Source organism: Anabas testudineus, chromosome 2 (genome assembly GCF_900324465.2).
Source record: "Anabas testudineus chromosome 2, fAnaTes1.2, whole genome shotgun sequence".
NCBI lineage: Eukaryota > Metazoa > Chordata > Actinopteri > Anabantiformes > Anabantidae > Anabas > Anabas testudineus.
The window spans coordinates 3344516-3363695 of NC_046611.1; the positions used below are offsets into that span (position 1 = coordinate 3344516).

The 19180-nt window shown below is 40.0% G+C and overlaps 2 protein-coding genes across 4 annotated transcripts in view; both read right to left on the minus strand.

Moving 5' to 3' along the window:
* Window positions 1–253, minus strand: part of LOC113164217 (NACHT, LRR and PYD domains-containing protein 12-like) — a 13039-nt gene extending 12786 nt beyond the window's left edge. Inside the window, exon 1 of the mRNA XM_026363397.1 lies at window positions 13–253. The gene's annotated coding sequence lies outside the window, so the exon portion shown is untranslated. The remainder of the gene's footprint in view (window positions 1–12) is intronic.
* Window positions 254–3080: 2827 nt separating this feature from the next.
* LOC113164195 (collagen alpha-1(XVIII) chain-like) overlaps window positions 3081–19180 on the minus strand; it is a 39247-nt gene continuing 23147 nt past the window's right edge. For 2 of the 3 annotated variants that reach the window (XM_026363367.1, XM_026363365.1), the window contains exons 2-41: window positions 18266–18807; window positions 17743–17823; window positions 17438–17512; window positions 17216–17291; window positions 16786–16845; window positions 15503–15645; window positions 15387–15404; window positions 14949–15155; window positions 14832–14858; window positions 14672–14734; window positions 14483–14560; window positions 14334–14384; window positions 14117–14257; window positions 13791–13844; window positions 13115–13159; window positions 12403–12534; window positions 12090–12155; window positions 11977–12003; window positions 11182–11280; window positions 11020–11055; window positions 10301–10387; window positions 9911–9946; window positions 9766–9825; window positions 9271–9348; window positions 9033–9068; window positions 8885–8929; window positions 8698–8769; window positions 8526–8591; window positions 8313–8343; window positions 7803–7847; window positions 7661–7695; window positions 7452–7571; window positions 7048–7195; window positions 6905–6966; window positions 6444–6572; window positions 6321–6353; window positions 5001–5348; window positions 4724–4921; window positions 4332–4441; window positions 3081–4159 (exon numbers count right to left, since the gene is read on the minus strand). In XM_026363367.1, the coding sequence (XP_026219152.1) occupies window positions 3946–4159; window positions 4332–4441; window positions 4724–4921; window positions 5001–5348; window positions 6321–6353; window positions 6444–6572; window positions 6905–6966; window positions 7048–7195; window positions 7452–7571; window positions 7661–7695; window positions 7803–7847; window positions 8313–8343; window positions 8526–8591; window positions 8698–8769; window positions 8885–8929; window positions 9033–9068; window positions 9271–9348; window positions 9766–9825; window positions 9911–9946; window positions 10301–10387; window positions 11020–11055; window positions 11182–11280; window positions 11977–12003; window positions 12090–12155; window positions 12403–12534; window positions 13115–13159; window positions 13791–13844; window positions 14117–14257; window positions 14334–14384; window positions 14483–14560; window positions 14672–14734; window positions 14832–14858; window positions 14949–15155; window positions 15387–15404; window positions 15503–15645; window positions 16786–16845; window positions 17216–17291; window positions 17438–17512; window positions 17743–17823; window positions 18266–18807 (3974 nt within the window). In that variant the 3' untranslated portion in view covers window positions 3081–3945. The remainder of the gene's footprint in view (window positions 4160–4331; window positions 4442–4723; window positions 4922–5000; window positions 5349–6320; window positions 6354–6443; window positions 6573–6904; window positions 6967–7047; window positions 7196–7451; window positions 7572–7660; window positions 7696–7802; window positions 7848–8312; window positions 8344–8525; window positions 8592–8697; window positions 8770–8884; window positions 8930–9032; window positions 9069–9270; window positions 9349–9765; window positions 9826–9910; window positions 9947–10300; window positions 10388–11019; window positions 11056–11181; window positions 11281–11976; window positions 12004–12089; window positions 12156–12402; window positions 12535–13114; window positions 13160–13790; window positions 13845–14116; window positions 14258–14333; window positions 14385–14482; window positions 14561–14671; window positions 14735–14831; window positions 14859–14948; window positions 15156–15386; window positions 15405–15502; window positions 15646–16785; window positions 16846–17215; window positions 17292–17437; window positions 17513–17742; window positions 17824–18265; window positions 18808–19180) is intronic. The other variant, XM_026363366.1, reaches the window with a different exon arrangement.

Consider the following 19180-nt stretch of genomic DNA (forward strand, 5'->3'; position numbering starts at 1 on the left):
GTGTTACAGTACCTCTTTGTTGGTGAAACAACGAAGCGAAAGTATCTGTCAGAGTGGAAACAAACTACGACTTCCAGAACCACACCTCGTGTTTACGCTGCTTCAGGCTCTTTGCCTGCAGCTCCCACGGTGTCCTGACCTCAACTTGAAGCAGAAGTGCTTATAGCTGCTGATAAAGCTGAAATTCAGGCTGTAGATCGTAGTATAGAAGTCGAGACAAAGTGTAGTGTGAGCAGGAAGTTTGCCTGAAGTCTTAAAACTCAGGGCAAAACAAAACAAAACAAAAACACGTGACAGCTGACGCCTGAGGAGCCTGAGTCATTCAGGTGATCTGGATGGAAAAGGATGTCATTTAGTAAAGATATTAACTGACAGTTGCAGTTAGTTATAATGAGCCTGAAGAGGTGCAACAAGTGCTTTGGGACATTTTCCCCTTTGTATTGTTCTCTGCCTTACTGGTGCAGCTTTGTGCAGCCTGAAAGAAACATAACTCAGGTGCAAAAAAACAAAACAAGACAAGAGATCTGATATTTCGGTTGGTATATATATGAAACCTGTAGGAAACTAAACATGATGTAAAGGGTTCTGAATGGTGTAAAACATGCATTTAAGGAACTATTTTTGAAAGGACAGCTCACCAATTAACACACTCTTCAAGGGTTAAATTGAGAATAAAACTAATTATAATATGAACTGGGACTCTTAAAACTAAATGAAACTATTCTAAATATACTTGTTTTAATAGTCAGATATTTTACATGCAGCCTTGTTGTCTCTTCTGCATGTTTTAATTCAAGACATAAACCCTCAGTGACACAGAGAATCTTCCTCTTTCTATTTAATCTGTCATTTCCTTCTTGCATTGTCTTCCTTCCTGTTATTTGCAGCAAGAAATCACTTGGAAACAGGACGAAGAAAGTCAGGGGACACATGCAGCTTGAGCTCTAAGGTAACATACTGTACCAACAACTCTACCAGTCCAGGGGAAAAAACGCTCCCTACACTCACGAACAAATGAGGCACAGCTGTGGAGACAGGTGGCTGTTGACAAGAACACTTAGGTGATCATCAGAGAACAGGACTGGAAAATAATCTCTCAAGAAACTGTGAAGGTAATCTGCTGACAGATGAGAGGACAGACACTGAAGCACAAATTGCAATTAGTGTAAAGAAGTTGTCCTCCTTGTTATAACTTAGTGAAATCTGGCCGCACATTTGTGATATATGATATATTTTTAGATTTAGTTTAACTCACATTTTCGGAGGATATCATTAGCACCATATCATTCATACATCAACACCCATCAATCTGCGTGCAAACTGTATAAAAATGTTTTATCACAACCAAACTTACCTAAAATGGTCTAATTTTTAAGTGTGTGCAGCTTTGTCCACATTTCAAGCAGAAACTGCTAACAAACAAATTACATCAGCTTAAACTCAACTTATAATGCTGGCGTATTTGCTGTATTTCAGGAATCTAGGTGTTTGCTCTGTGTCATCACCTGTATTATGTAAAACGTTCAAATGCTACTTTAATCCAAAGTCGATGTGTCATCCTGTGTGAGCACTAAACGTTTCAGAGCCTCATCGGGAGACAGAGTTATTCCTGGAACTTCCTGTGTTTCAAAAAATCTAAAGCTCTCTGACACAGTGACATGTGTTTATGAGTCACTCCTCTTTATTTCGACCATGAGAAGGAGCGACGATACTGAGAACCAGTTCTTCACTCAGGAAAATGCTTTTGTTTCCTTAGGCAACCAGGATCTCTGTATGCACATTATGAAGTCTCACCCTGCACAGTTATAGTTTTGTACTTGTTGCTGTACAAATTAGTATTTTATACAGTTATGCACATCTTTATGTATGTGCACAATTTTTCTTCTGAAACCTTTATCCTCCTACATTTCACTTATGGATGGATTACTGAGTGGGCAGACTGGGCACAGACTCCAGGGTCTGAGAGGTAGGGGGCTTGGGGGTCTTAAACCAGAGTCTCTAAACAAAGAAACTGTTAATGTTTCTTGATTGAAATTCACAAAGCTCAATAAAATGGTCACACAGGCAAAAGAAAAAAAACAAAAAACAAGACACCTAAGACTCAGTATCCACTGAGCTCTGTTTCAGTCAGAGAACTTACATTAACATCTAATCAGAGATTTTGTGTCAATTATCTTCCACCATGGCATCAAATCTGGATCTTTCTGTTCAATCTGGATCTTTCTGTTCAATCGTCTCTTTGTTTACTGGTGTTGATGCAGAATGAGCACTAAAAACAGGCACAATTTCCACATAAGTTTATTGGATGAGATGCAGCATTTCGGAGTGTTACTCACATAACAACAGAGACAAAGCGCAAGGGTTAATACACCTCTTACTGCATGTGTTATGACACTGTTAGTACATGAAACCCTGGTGTTTGTTTTAGCTGCATTTACTGTTGTGGCCTCAAATAATAAAAAGCTAAACAAATAACAAGCAACAGTGCATTAAACAGTTGTGGCTTTTGTTTGTTTACTGTGTACAAGACGGAAACTGGTCCTCGATTCTTTTCAGGATTACAGTAAAAATCTTAGATCTACTTGGGAACGACATTTTCTTCTTATTATTATTCTTTGTGAAAGAACTCACAACATGTGAGTTGTCACTCATGTCACTAAAAAATAAATATCCCTTTGTGCTAAAATATGATCTGACAGACACAGAATGAGGCTATCCTGTAGGTACAGTGTGAGTGCTGTGGGTTAGAAAAATAGAAGTTTACAAACATACAGAAGACCTCAGTGCTCTCAGATGTTAGGATGTGTTGATGATGGCACCATTATATTATTTCTAATATTTTAATTACTAATTTCTTCTCTCCAGCCTTGAAAAATACTGTATACACAAAGTAAATAGTGTATTTAAGCTTGTTCTAATCAATAATAGAACTGCGTTTAAGGCTGCAGATTTGTCAACTGGATGTGTTTTACTGACCTTGACTGTTTTTCTGTTTCTTGCTCTACAGTTCTTAATAGTTCAAATATCATTTCTACATATGACCACAGTGGTACCATGTGTTTTCTTGGCTGTTGTCCATCTGTTGTGATATTTAACAGTGTAGGTAGTTTATTTGTAACATTTCTGTTGTCAACACAAAACAATAGAGGTGATAAAACCTTTTTTTAAAACCGTTAGAAATATAACACGACTCAACAACAACATGGACTGTTATCCAGGTAACTGGGGATAATCTAGTCCCCAACGTGCTCCATCATATCACATGATTATCATCAGCAGATGGACATTGTGTGCTTTCCATGGAACTGAACATGTTCAAATTTCCATTATAATTAACATGTATGAGAAATGATACTCAGAAAGAAAGCAATTACGACATTTACTATTTCATGACAACTGTAGGTGACAAGATATGACAAAAAGCCCTGTGGTGACACTGCTTTCTGCTGTCTGTGCTGCTTTAAAACTCCTTTGTACCGAAGAGTCTTCAGGGTTGCTAACACTATGTTACAGTATGCAGCGTAAAGACAAGTTTTTTAAATGTAGCTTTCATGATAATATTTTACCTAGAACACACATGTTTTTATATCATTTGGATGAACTGTCCCTTTAAATTGGCTTCCAATATTTATAGCAACCTTTTATCATCTACTAGCTGACAAGTCACAAAGAGCAAAGAAATGAAACAAAGCTGCACCTTTGGAAACACAATCAGCTTTTTAAGAGAGTGGACTCTCAATCTGCCAGACGGTCTGTTACTGTAAACCTGAGCTTAAATTAGGTTCAACATGTGGGATAATCTTGTATAGCACCTTGTAGGAGGAGATAACATACATAATCTCCCTATTAATTTGAAAAACATATTTACAAAGCACCACATACGATGACGTGTGTGAGGACAAAAGCCTGACTGACTGATTAAAGGTTTCCCTTAGCCCAGTGTGTCTATCTCTTGGACTGGCCCATGTAGCTGTTCTCGATACACAGCACGACGTAGGAGCTGGAGCAGCTGCTGGAGCTCTGCTGAACCAAGCTGCCGCTCTGCAACGAAGACGCCATGCCGCTCAGCGCGCGGTCGCCCACACGCCACGTCTCACAGTAGCTGTCGATGTGCCGCTGACCGGCGCTGGTGGAGCCGTGCCACACCATCTTCTCTGGCCTGGGACGACGCAGAAACGATGGAATAAAAAGATGCAGAATGAGGGTTGTTGATAGGTTTACAACTTACTTGTGTGGTTCTTATTTGCTTTAGTTTAGGAACATTAAGAAACATTTCATATCAAGTCAGAGTGATGATGTAATATTGTTACATCACATAATTTCTGCCTCACCAAGCGCTGTCAGTGAGAACATCCTTGCCATCGAAGGAGTAGATCGGCACATTGTCCTTCATTCTGCTGCCACTGAAGATGGCTTCCCAGTTGTCAAACAGAGTCTCATCCTGAGGAAGGGGAGACCTCACATTTATCTCAACAGTTCTGGTGATTGATTGATGAATTAATACAAACATGGCTGGATTACTGTAAGGGCCTACTAATGCCAAGGATGATCAACAACCACAAAGAAATACAGATCACATAACAAGAAATGATCTGATTGATTAGAAGAGAAGTGAATTCCACATAAAGACAGGTTTTGGAACATATTTCTGCTAAAACATATTTGAGTCCAAGCAATGGCTTTGTAGCAGTTTTAGGGTGAAAATCTGTATAGTGTTAACTACCTTCATGTTCACAATTGGCAAGTGGTCCCTGTCAGTCTTGCGGACGATGCTGTAGAGGTCCTGGAGTCTAGCGGACAGGAAGGCCCGGAAAGTTCCTTTCATCCCGATGGCCTGAGCCTGGGTGAAGCACAGGAAGTCTGCCCCCCGGATACCCCTCATGGAGCCGGTCTGAGGGCTGTTCAGGGCGATCAGGTGGAGCTGTTCAAACACCAATATGACTGTTAGAATTTTGATCATAAGAACTGTAGTTTTATATAGATAAAGTTGCCTCTCTTACCCCTGGACCTGAATTGTGATGATGGACCGGAGTCTGCACAGGTGGAGGTGGTCTTCGCTGAGGTGTGACTGCATAGCGAGCATCTGGGTACACAGGTTGTTCCTGAACAGTATGGACAGAATACCTACCATCTGGATGGTTTAGCCGTTCTGCATAACTTGGAAACCTTGGATCTGTCGACGATGGGTACCGCGGATCAGGCTGATATTGTGAGTCAGGATGGTTTCTGGGATCAGGGTTTTGAGGGTTTGTTTGCGTCACATGAGGGTAGTGTGTATCAGTGTTGGAATGGTGGTCTGGGTAGTAGGAAATGTCTTGTCGGGGCTCCACAGCTGCAACCTCGTTACCCTGCAAATGATATGGATGATATATGATATACACCGCTGTCCAAAAAAAAAGTCACCACCTGGATTTAACTTAGCAAAGAGGTAAGAGCCTCCCATTGGATAATTACTGCATGGATGATTATGTTTCAGCTGCCAACAAGTTATTTAACCCTAACTGATGCAGTGAGTAGCTTCTCATTTCTTAAACAACCATGTCTGAAGACACATCCTGTGGTCGTGAAAAAGATGTTAATCGGTTTCAGAAGAGTCAAATTATTGACATGAATCAAGCAAAGAAAACATCTCAGGAGATTAAAGAAACTACTAAAGCTGTGTTGAGAACTGGAAAGAAGGTCATGTGGTCTGATGAGTCCAGATTTACCCTGTTCCAGAGTGATAGAGCATCAGTGTAAGAAGAGAGGAGGTGAAGTGATGCACCCATCATGCCTAGTCTCCACCGTACAGGCCTTTGGGGGCAGTGCTATGATCTGGGGTTGCTGCATTTGGTCCGGTCTAGGTTCAGCAACGTTATGTGTCCACAGAATGAGGTCAGCTGACTACCTGAATATACTGAATGACCAGGTTATTAATCAGTGGATTTTTTCTTCCCTGATGTCACGGGCATATTCCAAGATGAAAGTGTCAGGATTAATAAGCTCAAATAGTGAAAGAGTGGTTCAGGGAGCATGACACATCATTTTACACATGGACTGGCCACCACAGAGTCCAGACTTTAACCAGATTGAGAATCTTTGGGATGTACTGGAGAAGACTTTGTACAGCGTTCCGACTCTTTCATCATCAATACAAGATCTTGGTGAAATATTAATGCAACTCTGGACAAAAATAATTGCTGAGATATTGCAGAAGCTTATTGAAACAACGCCACTGTGAATGCGTGCTGTAATCAAAGCTAAAGACTTTTCTTTTTGGTCTGGTAGCGTATATGAATAATGTTTTTTGGAGACAATAGAAAAGTTAAAATTACACTCACGTCATCACTGGGCAAAGCAATGAAGGTCCCGAGCTAGAAAGACATGAGACAAGTGTAAGAATACACAGCATTTAAAAAGTCTGTCCTGTTAATTTATTTTTATTAAAAAGGTGGATATGTTACTTGGACTTGGCGGACTCCATCTCGAACCCGTAAGTAGAGATCTGTTTGGTCTATAATGTACACCAGAGAGCCTTCAGGTTGTCTTCGAGCGGTTGCTGTCATGGTATCATAAGACCTTAACACTGTCACCTACAAACACAAAAATTTACCAAAATGACAATGGGACTTTATTTTTTATTATACGAGTGTAAAGTCAGATGACAGACTCCTCAAAGTCTAATAAACCAACATTGGAAACAACAAAGTGACACAATTAGACATTTTTCATTTCTGGCCCTCTACAGAAAATCTGCAGTGTTTTTTAACTTCTTTAATTTAATTAAATACATTTAATTTAATTTAATGTTGTGTTGTTTTAAGTACAGTGGTTACAGTATTTCAACATATAAAACCACTGTTCACTGTAGAATTTGATAATAAAGCAGATATATATACAGTATCTGTGTCAAAGCTTCTCTCACCCCTGCGTGTCCAGGTAGTCCAGGCACTCCAGGTGGTCCCGGTGGTCCAGGAATAGTAATAGCTGTTAATTAAAAGAGTCACATTATCTAAAATGAGATTAAAGACTGAATCTAATCAAATATATCAAGTGTTTGTCACTCACTCTGTGTGCCCCTGTATATATCAGATAAAGATGGCCCTGGAGGTCCAGGTGGACCTGGTGGTCCAGGTCGCCCATCATAGCCGATTCCTGGTGGACCAATTGGTCCCGGAGGACCTGATGGACCGATGATAGAGTCTCCTTTAGGCCCCTGAGAGAGACAAGGGTAGAGAAGACAACAGAGTCTGATTGTACTGTATGTTAAATATTGTTATTTAATTCATTCTAGTGAAAAACAAACGTATACATTTACTACTATACACCCATTTTTTCTTTCTAACAAATGTGGTAGAGACATAAATGTTAGGACCGTTATATGTAATAACATGACAGACAAATTGATCAAATGTCAAAATGGAGGCAAAAGATACTAAAGTTGTATCATATTTTAGACCAGCGGATCTTACTGGAGGTCCTGGAACTCCTGGGGCTCCAACTCCTCCATAGCGGGGGTCATAATATCCCCCGCCTGGTTCTCCTTTGTCTCCTTTCACGCCTGGACTACCAGTTTCACCTTTCAGCTCATTCTGGAAACAATAATACAAACAACAATAACAAACATCTAATTTCCTGCTGCTAATGAAAGGACAAACATATAGAAAGTGTGGAGGGTTACCTTGAAAGTGTAAAAGTCAGAGTTGGAGCCGACGCCTGCATCAGAAACAAAATGCCAATTTTAGAACTTGATGATGTGTTGAAAACATTACACATTTACTTTTAAACTTTTTCTGCATGTATGTACGCAGACAAAGTGGTACCTGGAATCCCTGGTGGTCCACGATCACCTTTCTCTCCTTTAAGAGCTGTAAACAAGATGAACAGCAACAAAAGATTGAGCTAAAAACCTTTAAATTTGCTCTGCTCGAACCAGAAGGAAGTTAGCTTAGCTTAGCTTATGCTAGCTAGTGATCCCATTTCTGTCCTACGTGAACAAAACTCACCCGTTTAAAAAGTTTGATAAAATGTCAACAAAACTGTGCAAACAAAACCAGAAGAAAAAAATCCCTTTGCTTTCTGACTGAACCATCATTTCTGAGGTGCTGGTAGGTGGATTTGGTTTTAGACAGAACCACACCAGCTGTTTCCTGCCGGTCTTTAGACTAAACCAACTAACTGGCAGTAACTGCATAATTAGCAGACAAACATGAGAGTGATTTCAGTCTGCTCTTCTATCTACAGGTAAAAAAACAGTCACATTTCACAAAATGTTGAACTGATCCTTTAAGTCATTATTTGACTCATAGCACTGGAATACGTCGTGAACTCACTGGGATAATATCTGGAGTAATCCTCATAGCCCTGAAACACAAAGGAAAATAAATAAAATCTATTAATTTCTTGTAGAGTTAAAATCTTTTAACTATTCTAACTATTAAAACAGCAATAAATACCCAATTTGAACAATGTCTTTCTTTTGCTTTTTGCTAAACAGGACACACAACTAATAAACTACTGGTATTACACCGTAAGTTTCTACTCACTCCAAGTCTGTCAACAGGAACAGAAGGACCAGGAGGTCCAGGGGGCCCTGGAGGACCTGGGGGACCCTGGGATACAAAACAAAATTACTATTATTGTATGTGTTGAAAACAAATTCAAAAGCACCACACAAGGGCCCACGATTCATGCAAAATGACACTCCATAGTACTCACAGGATAGCCATATCCAGATCCACTGCCTGAATCTCCTTTCTCTCCTTTGATGCCGTTCAGCCCCGGTCGACCCTACAATTAAACACACATCACATTCAGAAACATAATCAAGTCCTTTCATGTAAAATCACTCTTAACTGTATTTAGATTTTAAACAGGATTTAAAGTTTACAAGAAACTTACTCACCGGTCTACCTGGAAACCCAATCTCTCCTTTGAGACCTGAAGGACCCTGAAAAAATAATTCATCATTAAGCTTGACATACTAACCTGATGCTGTTAGCATGTTGTACTTTAACTCTAAAAGTAGTACACTTTTACAATGAGGTACATACTGGAGGACCCACGGGGCCAGGAGGTCCCGCATCACCCTGGAAATTAAAACACATGCACAATGAAAATGTCACACAGCTGTATTTTCTACAATTAATCAGTTAATTGGAGCAATTTACAGTAAATTTAAAAGCAGACTTAAATTCAGGATAGAAAAATACAGCTGGAGAGCTTTTAATTGTAGCTATAATGCTAACAGTGGTGAATGCACCATGTTTATCTGTTCATAAAGCTTTTTACCGGCTGTCCTGCCAGACCACCCAGGTACATAGGTGTCCCATCAGGCCCCAAGATGATTCCAGGCTCTCCTTTCTGTCCCTGAACAAAACACATACATGAACGCAAATATAGCAAAAAATATAGCAATACTTATTTTAAATTACAACAACCATGGTTCTTCGTTTGAAGACATGTGGTAGGTAGGTAAATTAAACTGACAAATTTACATTACAATCTGTTAATTAAATAAGTTGAGTAATAGAATGATTTATATTGTACAAACAAATACATTGGCAAGATAAAGTATGTGAACCTTTTGGAATTTAATGTTTTTCTGCATTAATTTGTCATACAACATAATCCTATCTTCATCTAAGTCAAGTATTAACAAATATGATGTGCTTGAAATAATAAGACAAAAGAGAATAATCTGTTAATGCAGAATTCACATACTTTTTCTAGCCACTGTATTTAAAATTAATCCTTTAGTATTCAGTACTATGTGGCATGTCTTACCTTTGGTGCATACCCTGGAGGACCTGAATCTCCTTTGTCTCCTTTTGGTCCCATGGGCCCCTAGGTTAAAACACATAATTGAATTGAATTGTTTTTAATGAGATTTGTCCATATTTAACTATGTGCTAAAAAATGGAATACATACTGGGAATCCTGCTCGACCTGGAGTCCCAGGTCCATCCTGACGAAGATGAGAGAACAACAACACATTAAAGAATGGCAAATCTTAATTAAAATTTCAGTATACTGAGGTTTCAGAGAGAGTTCGGTTAGGGGACCAGACAGTGCGTCCACTCACCTGCCACCCTTCGTTCCAACTTAAGTCGTTATACTACAGCAGGACAAAGTTAGGTCAGTTAGTATTTGAGGTGAACAAGCAATCAACCGTGCTGTGACTGTTAGTGAATATAAGGACTTGAAATACTGGGTCAGAATGATTTAGTAGCAAGCTGTTATGTGAGGTTTGTTGTATCATATTGAAATATTTGCAGGATCAGTGCATCTCTCTTTGTTCAAGACTTATCCTGGAACTCACCTCGCCTGTTGAGCGGGAGATGATCTCTCCTGGAGGTCCAGGAGGCCCTGGAGGTCCAGGTGGTCCACCATCTCGTCCTGGCCGACCCTTCGACACAAAATCATCCATGAGATAGGCAAAAGATGCATCAGTATACAGTAGTGTTTACTGATACAGTGAGAAACTAAAACTATTTTTACATAAGCTTTTCATTAACCAGAAGGTTTCTTGAGCTCCAGTCTTACTTTTACAAAAGAGACGGGAATATATTGCAGGTCTTTGTGGTAGATGATAACATAGTTTAACTAATAAATATTGACCTTATGGTAGTGGTATGCCTTTTGTCTAATACATTAATTCATCATAACAAAAATACATGATTTACCCTCAGATGTCATCTGTTTGTGTGGTAGCATGCTAACGTACTAAGCTAAGTCAGTGTACATGGTAAACATGATACCTGCTAAATCAACATGCTAGCCTTGTCAGAGGGAGCATGTTAGCATGCTGACATACCTAAATTCAGCTTCACTGAGCTGATAGCATGATGGTATCCTTGCACTGAGAAATACAGTATACATCACAAACATGTCAAATCCATCATACCTCAAATACTCCCTAAGACCTGTTCGTCTTAATTTGACAGAAAGCTGCAGAACAGCCACCACCTAGACCTCACGCAAAGATTGATTCATTAACTGATGTGCTGTGCAGAATAATTAGCCTAATTTGTAGCTCACCATCTCTCCTTTCTCTCCTCTTTCTCCCTTTTCACCCTGGAAATTGAACACAAGAAAACAACATTCTAGTCACATCTACAAACATCTAATAGTGTAACTTTCATTCACTATTTGAAAATCATTTAAGCAACAGAACCCAGTTTATGTGGTTACTGTACATACCGCCTGTCCAGGGACTCCATCTATACCTGGAATCCCAGGTGGTCCTCTTGGTCCCTCTGCTCCTTTATCTCCATGGTTACCTGGCAAACCCGGCTGACCCTAGACATTATAATTGAAACATCACTAATATTCAGCACAGGAGTGATAAATAAAAGTAAAATATAAATATACTCAACACTACTAACCTTTTCAAAAGGTGCATACTGGAAATGTAAAGTCTGTCTTATTTTAGTAAATCATAATTGTATTTATATATCGCAGATACAAGCTAAAGCTACCAATGGAAATTGGTAGTATAGTGCAGTACATGTCTTTAGGATAATCACATTAGGATAAATTACTTTAAAAGACTGTTGTACATGTTTTATTTCTTACTGTTACCTGATGGATTTGTATGTATACACAGTTGAATAACACTTTTACACCCTTAAACTGTTTGATAATGATATTAGAAAATAATAATAACTTAAGATTTGTACATTTTTACAGACACCTTTGCCATTTTTGTTGTATTTGTTTTTCTAGCAACTCAATATCAGATTGGACCAAATAAAATATATAAATAATATATAAATAGCCTCAGTGGGCTTTGCAATGTCAGTAACAACGTCCACTGGTTCTGCAAAATGCAAATGAATGTCAACAAAATCGTCCAAAAATAATTCTGCCGTCCAGATCTTTTTAATTTACTTTTTCATTTAACACAATGATCATTTACTAAGGACTGTAATTAAGTAAAGGGCATGAAAATAGAAAATAGAATAGAATAGAAAATTCAACTTTTACTGCACTTACAGGCAGACCTGCAACACCTGGTGGACCCTGGAAGACATGATAGAGGAGAACATGAGATGAAGCATGTACTGTAAAGAAAAGAACAGGACGGTCATGTATGGGTAACTGGGTACCTGTGGTCCAGGTGGGCCTGTTAGTCCAGGTAGGCCATTGATCACCTCATATCCATCCTGGTCACTCTGCAAGGAGAATATCTGAAGTTATGAAAAGGATTCTAGGAACATATCATTAATCAATAAAGAGCAGCTTATAAATTGTAGTAAAGCATTTTTGCAACCGACAGTTTCAGGATCTTGTCATGGTGATTCTGTAGACCGTGTTTATTTGGTGACATTGAATTGAATGTCATTGCTCTCACCTACATAAACACACACATGCACATCTAAACAAGAGGCATACATGATCACAGGTAAAGAAACAACTCACAAAGCCAGCACGATAAGGTGGCCCTGGTGGTCCAGGGGGTCCTGGAGGTCCAACTGGCCCTATGGGACCTGGAAGCCCTGCCAGCCCAATCTGTCCTGATGTACCTGTCTGTCCTGGCTCACCTTGAGAACCCTGAGGTGGCAGGAAAAACGTGTGGATTTACCTAACTACTGAGAAATGACTATTAGACAATCCTGTTATTTGCAGGTTACGTTAAATGCTGCAGCTGCAGCAGAATAAAGGAGGAAACTGGGCGTTACAAAAAGGTGGCATGCATGAGGCGCAGGAGAGGCTAGAAAACTAAAGCTCAATGAGAGTTAGGTCACCTTACAACATAAAACATACAAGGTCAAGGTCAACAATAGCTGGGGTTATCTAAATATAGCTTACAGGATAAGGGTAAACTGATTCAGAGACTGGAACTATCCACAGCCACATTTAGTTGATCAATTATATGAATGGGGAAATGGAAATGTATGAAAAAATAGGGGAAAAGGGAAAAAGTCACCAAAGCAGAGACACCCCAGTGTCTGCGACCCACTACACACCGTAGAAGATGGAACAAAGTAAGAGAACAGGCCGGTGAAAAAGTTGGAGCCTTGTGTGTCTTGCTAAAGAAAAGCGATAAACAACAGAAGAGGAAATTCATAACATCAGTGTTACTAATATGACGTTAATGGATACATATGGTACAAGTTCAGATGTGACTCACCTTTTCTCCAGCTGGTCCAGGAAGACCGAGTTCACCACAGTCACCCTGAAATTAAAATTAAAATTAAAATTAAAATTAAAAGCATCACAAATATTTTTAGCCAAGCTAGCAGCATAGCTCCCTGAGATTATTTAACAACTAGATTGGTTTCCATGATTTTACATCAAGAGGCTGAATCTTAGACCTGATTAGGACTATTGAGTTACTTATCAGAAAATTTGGTACAGACATTTATAAACTTAATATCTGCAAAATTATAGGGGATAAACACCAGTCGTAGTTATATATTTAGTAAGAAGTGGCAAATGTTAGCATGCTAGCACACTAAAATAAAGTGGTGAACATGGTAAAAGCTAAATGTGCTGTATTTGTAAGAAATTAGTGAGTGTGAGTGCAATCATTTCATTATATTTTAATTAAATAGATTTATCTCCAGAAAAGTATTGTAACACCTAATAATACATGTTAGCACAGTCATCAGCAGTTGACTGCTAATGCTAATGCTAATGTTAGCATCTAGCTTAAAGAATTAAGACTGGGCCTCAAAGAGCCGCTAGCATGACTGTGCTCTAACATTTCTGAACATAAAATGACTTTTCTCCAAACTAACAGAAACATATTTCACAATAATCTGTGTGAAATACTTTCTGGTTTACCTGAATCTGTGCATTCTCACCTTTTCTCCTCTGGCTCCAGATGGACCAGGTGCACCAGGAGGACCAGGAGGACCCTAAATTAGCAGCAATGTTATGAACTATGAGTGTTTATGGTTTATCACCATCTTATCCTGCTTCTTATGGATTCATACACATCATACTATGGCTGTTTTATTTTAAGATATTCAACTTTTATAAGTTTGAAAACAACGAAAAGCAGGAAATCACATTTGACAGGAACCGCCAATCATTAATTATAATAATTATTATTATAATTACAGCTCTACCACTTTACAGCCAAAACTTTATCAGCCAATGAATTTTAAAAACAAAACAAAACACTCACTGGTAGACCAGGGACTCCGTCTTGTCCAGGTGGTCCCGGAGGTCCAAAAGCAACTGGACCATTAGGTCCAAGTGCCACTGAAGTACCAGGGATCCCAGGAGGACCTGGAGGGCCTGGGGGACCTGGAAGACCCCGAGAACCCTGGATAAGAAATAACACTGTTAAAAACCCAAACTTTTGAATTTATGTTTAAAAACTTTAATGACAATCAACAAACCCGATATTTGTCCAGGTCTGGAAATCCTGAGCCCTCCATGTCAACAAATGTCTATCGAAAAAATTAATACAAAATAATATAGAAAAGTATAGTTACAAGGACGTCCTGAAAATTGTAGAAAGAAAATAATGTCCAGAGTCTGGACTTACTGAGCCAGTGCCAGGTCCAGGAGGTCCTGGTGGACCTGGGGGACCTCTGGGTCCAGGCTGACCCTCTCCAAGTTCACCCTGGAAAGGTCATACACCCAATAAAAGTACAGTAATATGACAAAATACTACTGAAATGTCTTTATTAAAAGGAAAGAAGAAACAGCATGAGTGATCCTCTCTGTACTACACCTTTTGGCCTTTAGCCCCAGGAGTTCCTGGTTTTCCTGGGGACCCTTGTGGCCCAGCAGGACCCTGTGAATAGGAGTAATAATATTTAAGTAAAAACTCATAATTGATATTATATCCATATTGATATTTGAATGTGCTCAGTAAAAGCACTTCAACCTACAGATTTTCCATCCTCTCCTGGATCTCCCTGAAAGATAATAAACAACCAGTGAGTGTGACAAAAAAATAAATAAATTCTTCCCAGAATCTGGGATTTTCTAAGACTCTCTGTACTCACAGGCTCCCCATCAGCTCCTGGACGTCCTGCAGCCCCATCTAACCCTGGTGGTCCTGAAGGTCCTGGAGGTCCAGCCACCTGCTGCACAACAGATCCATCTCCAAGTCGGACCACTTCAGCTGCAGGTCCTGGAGGACCAGGAGGCCCAGGAGGTCCCTGAGCCCCTCGCTCTCCTTTATTGCCAGGATACCCAAATCCGGAACTGCCCTGATGAGGAAGAAAGAATAACTGATATTGAGTGAAATATAACAAGAATTATTAGCACATGGAAATGTGATTATACAATTATACACAACAAAAATGTTTGATCAGTAAAAAAGAGGTTGTTCTTAAAATTTTGTCATATTAATCAGGACTTTCACTTTAAACTCATTCAACTCTCTTAATGTCCCATACTGAACTTTGTAGATGATGTTTTTTTTTTTTTTGTGAACGTACCTTCACTCCTTTTTCACCCTGAAAAAACAGACAAATCATTGTGTCAGTCATCAGTGTGGTAGGTTTTAATGAATGCATGAATAACGCACACCGATACACATGATATGATGTTTTACCTTCTGCCCTCGTTCTCCAGCCTGTGATGAAACACCAGAGTCAGATCTTGACCCTGAATCTCCCTTTGGTCCTGCGGGGCCTTCGTCCCCTTTTGAGCCTTTCTCTCCTCTGTCACCTTTATCACCTTTAGGACCGCTGGGACCTGTCACATGAAATGAGTCAGGAACAATTTAATTTTAGAGCAACTTAATAAATGCTGCTGTCTGTGAGCTAAGTAAAGAGGATACCCTTCACCCCTACCTGTGCAGATGCATGGTCCGAATATACTGATACACAACAATGACCAGCCAAAATCCCCTCTACCATCACCATAAAACCCAGAGCTGTAAAATTTAAATTACCCGTTTATAAGAAAGAATAAAGATTCAAAAAGAAGGTTTCAATTAAAAAGTGCAAAAGTGACATCAAAAGCAAACCTCAAAAAGTTTCATAAAGCAGGAGAAAAGATGCAGAGAAGAGGGTGTGTTCACATGGGTTTTGAAGTTACTGTGAATCCAAAGTGACTCGTTTTTCTCGTAGCTCTCTTCCTCCATCTAGTGGAGCTGATGTGGTCGGTGCAGAGACACAATCTGTTCTTTAGAGGTGCAGCTACTCAAGACTCAACAGAAGCTCTCCAGCTCTGCCTCTTTATGTAAGATCAATAATGTCCAGTGTAAGTTTATTTTTATTATGATTCATGGACAATCCTGAACTGATCTGTGTTAGTGTACTAGTGTATAATATATAGGTTTATTCTCTGTCCTTCTAGGTTTAAATTGTATTTAGCCCCTTTAGCTTCTATATAATTTTCTTTTAAACTGTTTTGTTCTTGTCTATTTCTACGTTATTATGTGTCTGTTTATCCATCGATGATTAGGCATGCATTTAATATTGCTTTTTAAATTGTATTTATTTCAAACTTCACACTCCCTTTCTTAGCTTAAGCTTGAGCTTAATGGAGTTACTGCACCTCATAATTAAAGCACTGGGCTGCTTTTATGAAGCAGTTTTCAGGACAGCGCTGGGGTATTTCTCATTAAGGTCAGTGCCGACCATGATTATTCATCCACAAAACAAGGTGAAAGTAATTTTCTTTCAACTACTGTCTCCATCCAGCACTTGTTGTTACCATGGAAACACACCCACAACTCCATGCATCAATATTTAATGTAAAATTACAGCTAGAAACCCAAAGTGATTGTAAACTACGACTGATGACCACATGCTGATGAGGACATAATCAATATTATCATCTGCACTTCTGCAGATGATAATATTGATTATGGATTATGGATTATTCTACCTCTAGGACCTGTTGATCCAGACTGGCTGTAGTCCGCCGACTGCTGCTTATACTTGACATCTGAAGTCAACACAAATGCAACTCAAACAAGTTAACCTGCTGCACAGCTTGTGGAGGAACTCAGAGTCGTGTTGATGTCTGCTTATTACAAGAGAAGCAAGGTTCCCACCAGGGGGAGATGAAGAGTTTCCAATAGTAAGAACATGTGGAAACCCTGCAGCCAAACACCGCTCTCTTTCAGGCCCAGACAAGCGCCCTTATGTACATATTTCTGATAAAAGCACAGTGATTTTACAAGACATTTCTTTGGCAGCGGCTTCTGTATGATTAAAAGTTCCATTACACTTGTCACCAGCAGTGTGTTTATGTGATGAGCGTCTTGGCAGTCGTGAGCGACTGCACTGATGGTAAACAAGAGCGTCAGCTTTACCTGATTCTTTGAGTGTGGTTCCTTGTGAGGATATCAGTGGGGGTTCAGGTACTGGACGGGAAGGTGCAGCCGTGGTCTGGGGGTAAAACAGTTTAAAACATCTGTAGGTACTGCCTCTTCACATTTTAATTGCAAGCATGAATTTATATAAATTACAATTGATTAAAATTGATTGGGTCTGCAGACACAACAGACAGACATCAATTGTGCTGTAGAGCTGACCTTCACAGGTTGTTTTATTACGGTGTGTCCTGTCTGTCTCCTGTCACCTTCACCACTGCCAAAGTCGCCAGAGGCCTGAATGACAAAAAGAGAAACGTGTTCGATAGTATGTCGGTGAAGATTCTCAGTCGTCCAGGTGAAAGTTAATGATTAGTGAACGTTTTGCTTTCAACAGACTGATGAAGCCACTTCGATGAGTAGTGAATGTTTGAACCTTAAAAAGGAAGTCCCGTTGCCATGACTCAACTTCCAGATGTTAGAAAATAGTTTTTACATACTGAGGCGCATCCTTGACTAATACTCACAGCCTCAATGTCGTCCTCGTCGTCACACAAGCGCTCCGCTGCCCGAGAGTTTCCCACCACTTTCAGCTCTGCAATCTCACCCTAAAACACACACGATCATGAGACTCCTGTTTGCAATCAGGCATCATATTAGTTTTCTCCAAAAAGAGCACAGCGACAGATTATGTCTGTGTTTCTACTTGTAAATGTCACAGAGACACCAGAGTCACTGACTGTTTGTATGTGAGGGGTCAGAGGTCAAAGGAGAGAACGGTCAAGCTATAGATTTACAAGCTGGACAGACCGAACGTGATGAACAAATAAGGAACTGAAGGATGTAAGAAATATAGTCATATAGAAAGCTATAGTCAGTCATTATTTGTTTGTGCCACAAATAGTTCAAACCAGTGACCATATTCAGATATGTGAATATAAAATCTGTACTGTCACCAAGATATTATAAATGTGACCTCTGCTATAACTGAAATAAACAGGTAAATCTACCTGGTTTCTTTAGGATCTTCATTTGCTATTCATGCTTTACCTGGAACTTATCAGGGTCAGCTCCTCCTGCCTGACCCACAAAGATCCCTGCCGCCGGATCGAGCTCCATTGGATCTGGCGATCGCTCAAACTTCACTATCTGAGGCTCAGAGTCGCAGCCGTGGTAAAACATCACCTCATCCTCAGAGACAGCCAACGAGAAGCGGCTCCAGGTGTCGACCAGACTCGGGACGTCGAAGCTCGCTGCCTCATAGGAAGCCTCAGCATCGGGTTCTGTGTAAAAGAACTGCACCGTCTGGCGACCAGACTGCACCGCACTGAGCTTGACGCTGATGTGCATGAGCTTGTGGGCCCCATCTGTGATCGAGAAGAGGACGGAGGCAGCGGGAGTGGATGGTTTGATGTTGAAGAAGAGGGAGAAGTGGCGGTAGAAAGGGTTGGGGACGTGGCTGAGAGCCGGCTGGCCCGTCACTGTATCAGAGGTGAAGACGTAGACAGCCTCACCCCTCGGCCCATAATCCTTGGTGATCCCGTTCGGTGGGGGGTCTCCGATCAGCTGGAGCAAAGAGGTGCCACTCTCGTCTGCAAGAGAGGAAACAAAACAGAATCAGTGAGAAGAAACAGCTGTAAACACACAAACTGATGCAGAGACGTTAAAAACTTGATTTCTGTTTTTTTGTAATTGTGCTAAACAGGTTGTATGTTTGAGTCAGATGTGCACTTGAAGGCAGAGAGGAAGAGAGTCAGTGTGAAGCTCAGGCATCATCAGCAAATTACAAGTTCAATGTACAATTTGTTCTTTCAGTGGATCAGAGCACAACATTTGGACGACAAATTATATTTAGGGTTCTTTCTTACAGTAAAGTAAATTCACACAAAGTGTGTGTCTTTAATTTAATTTTTCTGATTTAAGAGTATTTTTACAGGGTAGGAAGTGTTAAAACGTGCAAAAAAT